This window comes from Mobula hypostoma, chromosome 8 (assembly GCF_963921235.1).
Source record: "Mobula hypostoma chromosome 8, sMobHyp1.1, whole genome shotgun sequence".
In the NCBI taxonomy this organism is placed as follows: domain Eukaryota; kingdom Metazoa; phylum Chordata; class Chondrichthyes; order Myliobatiformes; family Myliobatidae; genus Mobula; species Mobula hypostoma.
The window spans coordinates 156,490,860-156,505,658 of record NC_086104.1 but is presented as its reverse complement, the minus strand read 5'-3'; the positions used below and the strand labels follow the sequence as shown (position 1 = coordinate 156,505,658).

Genomic DNA, 14,799 nt, shown 5'->3' with positions numbered 1-14,799 from the left:
AGATACTCCAGGATTTTGTATGTGTCACCCTGCCACTATATCCACAGCATAATCTCCAACATTGTGACATTGGTCTTGAATGATCACATAGTGAGCAATGACCTCTGCAGGGATACTGATAGGCCACAGCACAAAGCTGATCAATCCATATATGGATCACTTGATGTGATGCAGGAGGTAGCTGTAGGGTGTACTGTTCTTTTTATGGTGTCAATTTAATGCAAATTACAGCATTCATCAAACATCCCTAAACTCTGAATTTTCTGAAAAATTTTGGAATTTTTTTTGGAATCTCGGCATCACTGGTCAGGCCTGCAATCATTACCCAATCCTAAATGCCCTTGATCAGAAGGTATTTAACAACAATCACATGACATGTGTCTAGAATTAAGAGTGGGCTTGACTGGATCAGGATAGTAATTTTCTTCCCTTGGGAACTTAGTACACCAGCTGGATTTTGAATGACACTTTGGCTGTTTTCAGACTAGTTTCTTTCCTAATTCCAGTTCATTAATCTGTATTTAAACTCCATAATTACTATTAGTTCAAATTTAATTGTCATTCACCAATACCTGAAAATCCATGAATACAAGCAAACAAAACAGCATTACTCCGGGCAACACACATCAAAGTTGCTGGTGAACGTAGCAGGCCAGGCAGCATCTCTAGGAAGAAGTACAGTCAACGTTTTGGGCCGAGACCCTTCGTCAGGACTAACTGAAGGAAGAGCTAGTAAGAGATTTGAAGGTGGAGGGGGAGGGGGAGATCCAAAATGATAGAAGACAGGAGGGGGAGGGATGGAGCCAAGAGCTGGACAGGTGATTGGCAAAAGGGATATGAGAGGATCATGGGACAGGAGGCCCAGGGAGAAGGAAAAGTGGGGAGAGGAACCCAGAGGATGGGCAAGGGGTATAGTCAGAGGGACAGAGGGAGAAAAAGGAGAGTGAGAGAAAGAATGTGTGTATATAAATAAATAATGGTGGGGTACGAGGGGGAGGTGGGGCTTTAGCAGAAGTTAGAGAAGTCAATGTTCATGCCATCAGGTTGGAGGCTACCCAGACGGAATATAAGGTGCTGTTCCTCCAACCTGAGTGTGGCTTCATCTTTACAGTAGAGGAGGCCGTGGATAGACATATCAGAATGGGAATGGGATGTGGAATTAAAATGTGTGGCCACTGGAAGATCCTGCTTTCTCTGGTGGACAGAGCGTAGGTGTTCAGCAAAATGATCTACCAATCTGCGTCGGGTCTTGCCAATATATAAAAGGCCACATCGGGTGCACCGGACGCAGTATATCACCCCAGCCGACTCACAGGTGAAGTGTTGCCTCACCTGGAAGGACTGTCTGGGGCCCTGAATGGTGGTGAGGGAGGAAGTGTAAGGGCATGTGTAGCACTTGTTCCGCTTACAAGGATAAGTGCGAGGAGAGAGATCAGTGGGGAGGGATGGGGGGGATGAATGGACAAGGGAGTCGCGTAGGGAGCGATCCCTGCGGAAAGCAGAGGGGGGGGAGGGAAAGCTGTGCTTAGTGGAGGGAAAGATGTGCTTAGTGGTGGGATCCCATTGGAGGTGGTGGAAGTTACGGAGAATAGTATGTTGGACCCGATATCACCCGATATTGGACCGATATCACCCGAAATGGACCAAGTAAACTGGAGGGCAGGGTGAAAGTTGGAGGCAAAGTTAATAAAGTCAATGAGCTCAGCATGCGTGCAGGAAGCAGCGCCAATGCAGTCGTCGATGTAGCGAAGGAAAAGTGAGGGACAGATACCAGAATAGGCACGGAACATAGATTGTTCCACAAAGCCAACAAAAAGGCAGGCATAGCTAGGACCCATGCGGGTGCCCATAGCTACACCTTTAGTTTGGAGGAAGTGGGAGAAGCCAAAGGAGAAATTATTAAGAGTAAGGACTAATTCCACTAGATGGAGCATAGTGGTGGTAGAGGGGAACTGATTAGGTCTGGAATCCAAAAAGAAGCGGAGAGCTTTGAAACCTTCCTGATGGGGGATGGAAGTATATAGGGACTGGACATGGTGGACTGGACAAGTACTCCGGGGACAAGGTGTAAAACACAGTACCAACAGCATAAGGCACATATAGCACATATAAGATAGCAGAAAAATAGTCACACAAAAAATATAGTCCAAGTCCCTAAGCCCATGAATATTGCAGCAGTCTGCAGTCGAACACAATACAATTTGTCTTCTGCCAAGTGAGCACCAACACTCTCTGGCACTCCCGTGGAGTGTACCAACACCAATACCTCTCTCCTGGATGACTGTAAACAGCAGTACCACAGATTAAGGCCTAGTCTTCACCACAGCCAAGCCAATGCAGCTCCCCCACTGTCCGCCCCTGCCTTTCGTCTATAAAGCAGTGAATCAGACTCACGGCATTCTACATTACCAGTGTCCAACAGAGTCTTGCAATCACAAGAAAAGTGACTAAGACGATCACTCACTCTCAGATTGCACACGCTTTCATATACCTCCCAGATGCAGACAGCAGCACAGACCACACCAAGTCCAGTTCCTTCAGTTTCTCTGCCAATGAGCAACTCGCTGATAGGGTAAACCTACAGTACTTTAAGTTCTTAATGTCAAGCAAGGTCTTGCAATAGTAAAAGACACATTTTAAAAAGATAATAAGTCCTTTGGTTGGCCCCCCAGAAGCCAGTGAGGCCAAGTGTGCCGCCATCTTACCAGATCATGCAACTTGAACTCAGATCTGATTGCTCCTTCTAGCCTTTGGACTGTCAATTCAATAACTTAAATGGCGCAGCACTACCGTAACTACTGACATTCTTCTGATTTCCTGTTTTGCAATAATAATGGTAACTTTTAGCTCTTGCCTATTAAGTGAGAAAACACAAATCCAGACTGTAACTACTAAATTGCTGAACACAACCAGAATCCAAAGCATATTTTAAAAGCAATCTGGCCAATATTTATCTTATAGTTAAACCATGAAATAAATTGTTTGGATAGCTATCTCATTGGTTTGCAAGACTATCCTTTGTGCAAATTGTTTGTCATATGTTCAACAATGATTACACTTTAAAAGTGTTTCATTAAGTGTCAAGTACTATGAGACATACTGAGGTTGTGACGGGTAATTTTGAAAGACAGGCCTTCCAAATTCTGTATAAGATTCCTTATGGAACTCCAGATAAGTGTGTTACACTGAGGTACATAATGGATGAATAGCATACACACTTTTGTCTACCTGAGAGTCAATTGGAGCTTTTAGCACCAATAGGCTTTTGATTTGGTGGCACTGTAGTGTAGCAGTTGGTGCAATGCTTTACAATGCCAGTAATCACCAATGGGGTTCAATTCCTGACAATGCCTGTAAGGAGTTTGTACATTCTCCCCATGACTCCAAGGATTTCCTCCAGGTGCTCTGGTTTCCTCTCATATTTTAAAGATATATGGGTTGGCATGCTATGTTGGCACTGGAAGTGTGGCGACACTTACAGGCTGCTCCCAGCACAATCCTCGGACTGTGTTGGCCCTTGACGGAAAATAACTTATTTCACTGTGTTCTGACGTACATATGATAGATAAAGCTGATCATTATGAAGCTGACCTGTGATTAGTAAGGTAGTTATAAGCAGGGAGCAGAGGGGAAAAAAAGGGAGTCAATATGTAGTTCAGCCTTGATACAAATAATACATACCAGGGGCTGTATGGCTACCTTCTAAAAAGAAAATGCAGGACAATACCACATACCTTCTCCCCCTTGTCCCACTGACGAGATCTCTGAGATGTTCAAGTATGTTGTTCCTAAATGCTTACTTTTGATTGCACTCTTTCTGAAAAGATAAGCCATATAAAATCTAAATAATGTGTACAATTAAAAGCCCCCTAATGTATGAGGACTTACAAAAGCTCATAACTATTACCTATCCCACTGTTGTTAAACTTAATGGCCTTTAGATGAACCTTCTGACTAAACATCCACTATCTACATTGTATGCTTGTGTGCTTACAATGAACAGAATTAGCAAGAGATGCTGTTGCAATTGCTAGAATCAGGTCAGAGAATTAAATATACTTGTTAAATGCTTAATCAAAATACCTGCAGCCCTCCCTTCATCATCCAACTCTCCAGATTACATTCCCTATTGATGTTGCAATGTCCAAGCCTTCTGTTTTTGTAGTTGATTTATTCACAAAGTATTGCCAGTATTTATTGTTCATTCTTAATTGGCCTTGAACTGAGGAACCAGTTAACAGCCAACTATTTTGGCAAATTTGGGAGTCATGGAGCTGTGGGCAGTCCAGACTGGATAATATTTTCTTCCATAATATACATACATACAGGGGCCCCTCGAGCCTCTTTTACAAGTTAATAGGATCATGGTTAACATGAACGTCTTATCCCCAGACTACGTCAGTCCTGAAGCATGGTTTCAACCCAAAACATCCCACGGATGCTGCTCAATCTGCTGAGGTCCTCCAGCAGACAGTCTGTAATTTCTGCTCCATGTGCAATGCTTCACCATGCAGCGGAAAGCCAAGTCATAAAAATCTCAGCTGTTGTTCACCAAGTCTTCTCTGACAGTCCATAGTTTAAGTCCCACTCCAGAGATTTGAGTAGAACATTCAGAATGGCACTTCCAGTGCAGTATTGAGGAAGCACTGCACTATTATCTCAAGGATAAGGACAGTAGCAGGTAGCAACTACATTTATCATGATATGACTAATCTTCCACCAGAGCACCATATTTAATTTCTATCCCCATGTTTCAATTCCATTAATAAATCCATCAATCTCTGAAAATGGCTTAGCCGGCACATCTCTCTGAAATGGAGAATTCCACAGATTCACTAAGTTTCTAGTCAGTGTTCTCAAAGACCTACCCTTGTTTTGAGACATTGACCTTTATAAGGTTAAATCAAGTCTGAGTATTCCCTTTCCGGTGAGCATAAGTGGTTCAATGACTGGATTCAAAATTCGGGGACACTCTCCCTGCTGATTTGACCATACTTATTCTTTAATTTGAGTTGAGTTGAGTAAAATTTATTCTCATATACACAAGTACATGTAAGCACAGGTGCAATAAAAAACTATTTGCAGCAACATCATAGGCACGTAGCATCACATAAGCAGTATTCACAAGAAAAACAAGTTAAGCATTAATAAAACACAATTTTTTACAAGCAAAAACTATTAGAACGAACAAGAAACAAGGTTCATTTTTGTGCAAAGTGATCAGTGTGATCATAGCATAGCTAAAGTGAAGTGATTAATGTGTCATTGGTTCAAGAACCAAATAATTAAAGGAAAGTAGCTATTCTTGAACCTATTGGTGTGGGACTTCAGGCTTCTGTAGCTTCTGCTCAATGGTAGCTGCAAGAAGATGGCATGGTCTGGATGATGGGAATCTTTGATGATGAAAATTGCCTTCTTAACGCAGTGCCTCTTGTAGACAATACCAATGGTGGGGAGGAATATGCCTGTGATGTACTGGGGAGTGCCAATTACTCTCTCTCGCTTCCCTAGCACTTGTGTGACACAGAGCTTACGTTGCCAGTAACCAACAGGAACTCAAGAAATGCAGCTACAATCTGCGCAAAGTCATCAAGGTAGTGAAACGACAATACAGGAACAAGATCCGGACACAACTTGCCACCAACAACACACGCAGCTTATGGCAAGGTCTGCACACCATCACAAACTCCAACATCACCGCATTTCTCCCAGATGAGCTAAATCTTTTTTACGCTCGATTCGATGTTGCCAACACTGAGCACCTGAGGAGAGCCACCACAGCTCTACACACCATCCTTACACATCTGGAGAAGAAGGATACTTATGGACTACAGTTCAGCATTCAACACCATAATTCCCTCCAGGTTCGACTAAGAAGATCAGAGACCTTTGTCTTCACCCTGCCTTATGTAGCTGGATCCTGGACTTCCTGTCGGATCGCTGGCAGGTGGTAATACTGGGCTTCCTCACCCTTGCCCCTCTGACCTTCAACACAGGTGACCCTCAGGGCTGTGTCCTAAGCCCCCTCCTTTACTCTCTGTACAGCCATGACTGTGTCGTCACCCACAACTCCAATCTGCTAACTAAATTTGCTGACAATACTACACTAATTGGCCTTATCTCAAATAATAATGAGGCAGCCTACAGAGAAGTCATCAACCTGACACAGTGGTGTCAAGAAAACAACCTTTCTCTCAATGTCACAAAAACAAAGGAGCTGGTTGTGGACTACAGGAAGGATAGAGACAGGCTAATTGCTATTGACATCAACGGATCTGGGGTTGAGAGAGTAAACAGCTTTAAGTTCCTCGGCATACACATCACCGAGGATCTCACGTGGACTATACATAACAGCTGTGTGATGAAAAGGGCACAACAGCACCTCTTTCACAGACTGGTGAAGACGTTTGGTATGGGCCCCCAAATCCAAAGACCTTTCTACAGGGGCACAATTGAGAACATCCTAACTGGCTGCATTACTGCCTGGTATGGGAACTGTACTTCCCTCAATTGCAGGACTCTGCAGAGAGTGGTGCAGACAGCCCAGCACTTCTGTAGATATGAATTTCCCACTATTCAGGACATTTACAAAGACAGGTGTGTAAAAGAGGGCCTGAAGGATCATTGGGGACCCGAGCCACCCCAACCACAAACTGTTCCGGCTGCTACCATCCTGGAATCAATACCGCAGCATAAAAGCCAGGACCAACAGGCTCCAGGACATCAGACTGATTAATTCATGCTGATACAATTGTATTTCTATGTTATACTGACTGTCCCATTGCACATACTATTTATTTATGTATATGAGTAATAAAGTCAATTCAATTCACATTCCCAAGCATTCAAATTCGTACCAGACTATAATGCAACGTCAGAATATTTTCAATATTAAGTCTGTAGAAGTGAGTCAGAAACAAAATCAACAACAAGCTGAACTTTCTTAATCTCTTAAGGAAGTCAAGATGTTTATGCGCTTTCCTTGTACTGGGCCAAGGACAGTTTGACTGATATGCTCAGGAATTTAAAATTGCTGACTTTCTCCACTGCTGATTTCTCCCAATGCAGAGCGGCACATATTTCACCTCCTCTTCCTTCCAGAAGTCAACAATCAGCTCTTTAGTTTTGCTGACATTGAGTGAGAGATTGCTGTTTTGGCACCACTCAATCAGGCATCCTATCTTGTTCTACTTAGCTGACTAAACGCCATCTGTGATTTATCCAACAACAGTAGTGTTGTCGGCAATTTTGAAGATGGCAATTAAAAGCATTATGACAAAAAGTCAGGTCATAATCAATTTGCTCTCCATGGGAGTTGGTATTGTGATTGAACCACATGCCACATTACAACAGAGAATACATTTTAGAATGACACAGTTGGCTGTAAAATTCTCCATGAAGAAGATAAGATAAATTTTAAAAATTGATGTATGAGATAGAGTGAATAATGTGAAAAAGTGCTTTGTTGGGAAGATTAAAAAAAGGCAATATAAATAAAAAGACCAGGTTCTTGTAACAAACTGTCTGTGAGAAGGAAGCAGCAGGTTTTACAAGGTGGGAGTCAGTTCCAGAAGTGTGGACAAAATAAGAGCAACATTCACCTACCGATCATAAACAGTGAACCGGATATTCTCACACAGTGACGGAAACTATAGGAGAGAAATACAAAAGTTAATATCATCAGCACTGTTCTAGCAACTGAGTATTCACTACCACAACTCACTAAACCCCTCATCAGTGGAGCCAGTTAGCTAACTCTTCCCAACCTGCTGACTGTTGGGTGTCTGCTGAAGCGGAGTATATGCCATTCTACTTCCCACTTTCCAGAGGATTTTGTTAATCTTTTAATTTACACCTGCATTAATGCCACACACATAGGAAGAACTCACTGTACCACGTATCAAATATGTTCTTTTCCTTGGCCTATTTTAACTGAATGATCAAACCTTACCCTACTCCTCAGGTAAATCATCTGGTTCCATTCAGGATTTATCTGGTTCTCCACCACTTTTGTTGCCACCTGAATGGAGGATAAAGAGTTTTACTTCCACCTTTCACTAAATGTTCGGTGAAACTGATAAGGTCAATTCCTTCCCAACCATTGGAAAAACTAATTGAGTTAGCCAGAGTTCAGTGTTCATGGAATAAAAACAAAAGGTTAAAAATATTCAGCAGGTAAGGCAGCACTTATGGAGAGGGAAAAGGAGTTAATGCTTCAATTTAATGAACGAATACTGGTGCTCACGTGACTTGTCCCAAGTGCAGGGAGATTCAGCTGCTGTTGAGGCCCTAATATCTGCTAACATAACAGAGTAACTGGCCCATAATAATCAAATGTTGGGAGTCAAGTTCAAAAGTACCGACAGGGAAATACCTCTGAAATCTGATATTAATATACCACAGGGCCCTCATTCACATAGTCTAATCCTTTCCTGGCAGCATCTTTACCTTAAGGACTGCACTTGAGAAGTTCACTATAGCCTGCTCATGCTGTGCATATACACACATGTGCAATAGATATCAGCAATACTCACAACGTGAATGAATAAAAGAAAATCTCTGGCTGCTCAAAATACATCAAGCTCATACTTGCTAAGAATAAATTTCATCTACCAGCGCTTCGCCCAATTTTCGAACTGATTTATACCTTGCTGCTGTGTTAAACTTCTTCACTACCCAGGCCCTATGTAGGACCTTTAATATTTGCTATCCAATAAGACAGAATATAAATAAAGGGATAAAGGGACATAACAGAAATATGGCAAAATCACCAGCATTTTAATTAGCACATAAATAGGACAATTGAGATTAAAAGTCAAGTGCATTGCAGATGAATTCCTTGAGGAACATGGTAAGAAACCAACCATGGATCACACTAGTTTGGATCTGGAGTTGTATAACGAATCAGGATTACTTAGTTATCTCATTGTAAACGATCCTGGAGTGAACAGTGATCTCAGCATCGAGGAATTTTAAATTCCGCCTAAGGACAAAAATTGAGGACTGAGGAAAGGGGAGGCACCGTAGCAGTTTGCATAATGCTATTACAGGGCCAACAACTAGAGATCAATTCCACCATTTATAAGGAATTTACACATTCTTCCTGTTCCTCTAGGTGCTCCAGTTTCCTCCCGTACCCCAAAGAAGTACAGGTCAGTAGGTTAATTAGTCACATGGATGTAATTGGCTGGTTCAGCCTCACTGGGGTGGAAGTGCCTGTTACCATGCTGTATATCTAAGATTTAAAAAAAATACATTTCATTATGAAAGGTTCTACAAGAAACATGCATCACCAGTGGCTTAAGAACACATACTTAAATTCCCACAGTATGTCCTTATGCCTTAATTTTCATTATTCAACCAGGTGTCTGAGTCCCAACTAGCTACTTGCCTACGGTGACTGCACATGCTATACTTCCAAAAGGAGTGAAGCTATGAGGCATGGGTATGGGTATGTGGTCACAAATAGTGGTTAAAAGCAGAAGACCACCTGCAACTTCTCAACTGCAGGTCCCTGACAGAACTCATCATATACAGTGTCATGGTAACACAGCGGTTAGCATAATGCTATTACAGCTCCAGGTGTTGGATTTCTGAGTTTAATTCCGATGCCGTTTGTAAGGAGTTTGTATGTTCCCTCCATGACTCAATGAGTTTCCTCTGGGTGCTCCAGTTACCTCCCACAGCCCGGTTAGTAGGTTAGCTAGTCATTGTAAATTGTCCTATGATTAGTCTAGGGTTAAATAGGTGGGTTACTGAGCAGTGCAGCTCACTTGGCCAGAAGGGCCCATGTTGTGCTATATCTCTAAATAAAAATAAATAAAAATCTGAGTGCAACCATCAATGGTGTCAAACATAGGCCCTGCCTGCCTTGTGACTACCAAAATATATAAACTCCCTGCAGTATTGTATAAACCTATGAAAGGATTATCTGTTGCTTACCTTACTTCCAGCAAAGCTGACTTCAAGAAAAGAGTCAACACCATCCTTCTTGTCAGTATCCACTCTAAACACGTGCTTCAAGTTTGTCATGAGCCCTCTTGACACTGAAAATAAAAACCTAAATATTTCAGACTACAATGTCCGCTGTGGCTTAGCCGATTCAATTCTTGACTCAGTCAGCTAGAGGTTCAAGTGCCACTCCACAGACTTGCTCACCACAGTCAAGGACAGCAATCACAGTGCATTATTGACAGAGCAGCATTATGAGAAATGTGGTCTCTCAAGTGAAATACGAAGCCAGGACCATTGCTGCTCTTTTATATGCATATACGTAAATGAACCCGCTACACTATTTCATCGAGTCAGAAAACACAGCCCAGCAGGTCCGTACTAACCATCAAGTACCTGCCTACACTTATCTCATTTGATTTTCTCCACATAGTCATCAATTCCCATCAAACTGGGGGTCATTTACATTGGCCAATTAACCCAGCTATCAAGTACCAGTATCAAACCCAGATCTCTGGTGCTGTGAGGGAGCAGCTCCACTAGCTGCACTACTCTCATTTTCTTTCTTTTTTTTAAATATTCATTTACAGGATGTGGGCTTTGCTAGCTAAGCCAGCATTTATTGCCCATCCCCAGTTGTCCTTGAGAAGGTGGTGATGAGCTGCCTTCTTGAACCGCTGCAGTCCCTGAGGTGTAGATACACCCACACTGCTGTTCGGGAGGGAATTCCATGATCTTGACCCAGCAACAATGAAGGAACGGCAATATGTTTCCAAATCGGGATGGTGGGTGACTTGGAGGGGGATTTCCAAGTGGTGGTGTTCCCAGGAATCTGCTATTCTCATCCTTCTAGATGGCAGTGTTTGTGGGTCTTGAAGGTGCTGCCTTAGGAACTTTGCCGTGTTGTTGCAGTGCATCTTGTAGATAGTACACACTGCTGCAACTGTTCATCAATGCCAGGACCTTGTCTTATCTTTTAGTTGCATATACGTAAATGAACCCTCAACACTATTTCATCGAGTCAGAAAACATAATCCAGCAGGTCTATACAGACCATCAAGTACCTGCCTACACTTATCTCATTTGATCTCTAACTTACCTCATTACATTCGTGCCATGTTGTATGACTTTGGCAATCATGGTCTTTCTTTGACCATGACTGTTCTTGGCAAATTTTTCTACAGAAGTGGTTTGCCATTGATTTCCTCTGGGCAGTGTCTTTATAAGACGGGTGATCCTAGCCATTATCAATACTCTTCAGAGATTGTCTGCCTAGTGTCACTGGTTGCATAACTAGGACTTATGATATGCACCATCTGCTCATACAACCATCCACCGCCTGCTCCCATGGCTTCACATGACCCTGATCGGGGTGGGGGGCTAAGCAGGTGCTACACCTTGCCCAAGGGTGACCTGCAGGCTAGCAGAGGGAAGGAATGCCTTAACACCTCCTTTGATAGAGCCACGTCTCCACCCCACCACCCATCTCATTAAGATGTCAACCACAAAACCTTATCAACAAGATAATCCTTGTAACCACAGGCAGCTCTGCAGACGCTGACAATCTAAAGTAGAATATAAAAATATTTTTTTAAAAGTGCTGAAGGAACTCAGCAGGTATTGTCACATCTATGGAAAGGAATAAATCAATTCTGATGAAGTAGCAAAGCCCGAAACATTGACTTGTTTATTCCTCTCCATTGCTGTGGCCTGAGTATTAACCTATGACCATCTGGTTTTATCTTATCAGAAATAATCTCTTTGTCTCTCTTCTCCCCTCCTTACGTTACAGTCCTTTCTGATGCACGTTTTCTCTCTTTCCCAGTTTGATGTGTTAACTGTTTCTTTTTCCAAGTGCTGCCCGACCTGCCGAGTATTTCCAGTATTTTTCCATTTTTATTTTAGATTTCCAGCCTGAATGTTTTTTAATCAAATTTTCATTCCGAGCCTCTGCTTTTCTCAACCATTTGAGTTTAAATCTGTAAATGGTTTACTAACTCATAAGATGCACTTGTAGTAATTAATGATGACCCTGCTTTCCATCACCTTCATTTAAATCAATTTATAATTTGAATTATTTCTTTCAGCCAAAGCCAATCCTTCATTCCCACTTTTCTTATCTTTTCAGCTTCAATGGTGTTCAAACCTTTCCCTATGATATTTCAAGGCAAGGACAACATAGTCAGTGCTGGGGGCTATACACACTTGCTCAAGTGGTAATTTTTTTAAAAAATCACACAAATAGCCTGGTTACCCTATGGTTTATGTCCCCCACCCTGCAAAGACTGCAGAATTAGCTCATCATCAGGTGGTCTCATTGTTCTAGAAGGAGGAAAGAAACTGGCTTACTCCTATTGGCTTCTCTACAGGGAGTCTTGATGTGCCCAGTGAAGGCAGGAGATCTAACTTTTCAAGCTCACAGGTATAACCGAGATACAACACAGAGTGTCATAGGAAGTCATTCCTGCCTGTGGCCATCAAACTTTACAACTCCTCCCTTGGAGGGTCAGACACCCTGAGCCAATAGGCTGCTCCTGGACTTATTTCATAATTTACTGGTATAATTTACATATTACTATTTAACTATTTATGGTTCTATTACTATTTATTATTTATGGTGCAACTGTAACGAAAACCAATTTCCCCTGGGATCAATAAAGTATGACTAAGTCTAAGACTAAACATGCATCACTCCAAGTAGAGGAAGGTAGCCAGTAAAAGTGACTCCCTCCCTACACCTGAAGAACAATGGGTGAAAGCAATGAGATAGGACTAGAGAAAGAAGGTTTCTAATGAGTAACATGGGATAGCAGAGGCACATGAAGGAACTTGTGGGTTGCCCCAGCACATCCTTGAGTGTGTTGATTGTTACCACAAATGATGTATTTCACAGTATGGTTCAATGTTCATGTGACAAATCTTGAATCTGAAGGACAATATTCAATCTAGGTGTAACTACAGGCTCCAAGTCAATACCGGCAAAAAAGTACCACTGATATGTGACGTACTGTGTGAAAGGTCTTCAGCTCGGTAGATCTTGACAATGAACGTGACCCAGCGGGAGAGGATACCAGCTGGCTGCAGCAGATTACTTTCCACGTCATCCTCTTCATTTGTCCCTTTCTTGTCTACCTAGTGCAGCAAACACATTTTATTTAGTAAACATACATTCACACATCTTTTACATTCAGCAATGACAACTGGAAAAGGAGATTATTGCACATACTATAGGTCACCCTTCTGTAATATTGGCTTGGCCCTTCTTCACTCCACTTCCACAACCTGATTAATGTACTGTTTCATAGCCTTCATCATCGTTTGTTCATGTTCTCTGTATTTCCAGAATCTCTTGAGCTTATTTCTCATTTTTCCAGTTTTTACAAAGGACCTTCAACCCAAATATGTGTATTCCAGACATTCTGTCTGATATACTTGAGTGTTTTTAAATTATTGTTGTAGATTTCCAGTATCTGCAGGTGTTTTGGTTTTCCCCCACCACTAAACCTCATTCTCCTGTGCTACACTACCCTGTATCATTCAGCAATGTAAAGTTCATACAACAGATCAACTTGGTTCAGTCCCCCACACTGTCCCAACTTCTGAGAGTGAATGTCTATCTCGCTGGGCCTCCACATCCCAGAATCCAGCAGGGACAAGGCTACAGACACTGTGCCAAAGAAGAAATTGGCAAAACCAGGAGCAGAGCTTTGGCAGCCGCAACTGACTTTTAAAAAAAATTTTGACTTAACTCTGATATACTTAAAAACTTTTAAAGCTGAAGTAATATAAAGAAGCATAAGGCATCAGAGAGCGAGGCAGAGGAGCCTGAAGACACACACTCAATATTTTAGGAACAGCTTCTTCCCTTCCGCCATCAGATTTCTGAACAGGCAATGAACCTAGCCATGAACACTACTTCATTATTTTTGCTCTTGTTTTGTACCAATTATTTAATTTACTTTCTATATTTCTTATTCTATTTTTATGTATATTTGTAGCATTTTTATGTACTACACTACCGTCACCACAAAACAAATTTCACAACACATGTCAGTGATATTAAACTTGATTCTGTTTATGATTCTGAAAAGTAGTTACTCCTCCATCTTTTCAACTTTTTTTTAATCTAAGTAAAGTCAGGTGGCAGAATACACTAGCAAAGCATAAGAGCTTCTATCAGGGTAACCAGACCCATATTGTAGCATAGAGTTTAGCATAATGCTACTGTATTATGGTGCCAGTGACACTGATTCAATTCCGCTGGCATCCATGAGGAATATGTACGTTCTCCCCGTGAACGCATGGTTTTCCTCCAGTTTCCTCCCACATTCCAAAGACATATGGGCTAATTTGTCGCATGGTTGTGATTGAATGGCATGGGCTCAATGGAAGGACCTGTAACTGTGCTGTGTCTCTAAATAAATATTTGTTAAACCTTTTCCATCATCCTTTCTACCCTCATATCCAATAACAGATACAAGGACCTCAGAGATATCTTAGCTAATACCACCAGCAGCAATGTTCCATGTTTCTAACCCACAACAATCCATGCAGAATCTGTGAATGTATCCTGGCACCCTCCTCTTCTTGATCATCAACACTAATTCCTTTGACTTCACCTTGGAGACCCACCTCAGCCTCCCACCATCTTTTGCAGCTTCTCCACTGTCCCTGTGCTGTCAGACTATTCTTAGATCATCACAATTTCTTCCAAAGAGAGAGAGAGAGAAGACTGAAGTCATCGATGGCCTGACATCATCCTCGTAAACATCTCCAATTTCTTCACATATCTGAAGTTCGACTACTTTACAGTATGAAGGCAAAAGAGAAAGCAGATTCTGGAATTGG

The 14,799-nt window shown here is 42.0% G+C and overlaps 1 protein-coding gene across 1 annotated transcript in view; it reads right to left on the bottom strand.

The window, feature by feature from the left end:
• The window catches only part of LOC134351229 (myoferlin-like), a 186,636-nt gene that overhangs the window by 142,975 nt on the left and 28,862 nt on the right, over positions 1 to 14,799 (bottom strand). Inside the window, exons 11-15 of the mRNA XM_063057334.1 lie at positions 12,960 to 13,083; positions 9,943 to 10,046; positions 7,952 to 8,020; positions 7,606 to 7,649; positions 3,735 to 3,817 (exon numbers count right to left, since the gene is read on the bottom strand). Coding sequence (XP_062913404.1) covers positions 3,735 to 3,817; positions 7,606 to 7,649; positions 7,952 to 8,020; positions 9,943 to 10,046; positions 12,960 to 13,083 — 424 coding nt within the window. The remainder of the gene's footprint in view (positions 1 to 3,734; positions 3,818 to 7,605; positions 7,650 to 7,951; positions 8,021 to 9,942; positions 10,047 to 12,959; positions 13,084 to 14,799) is intronic.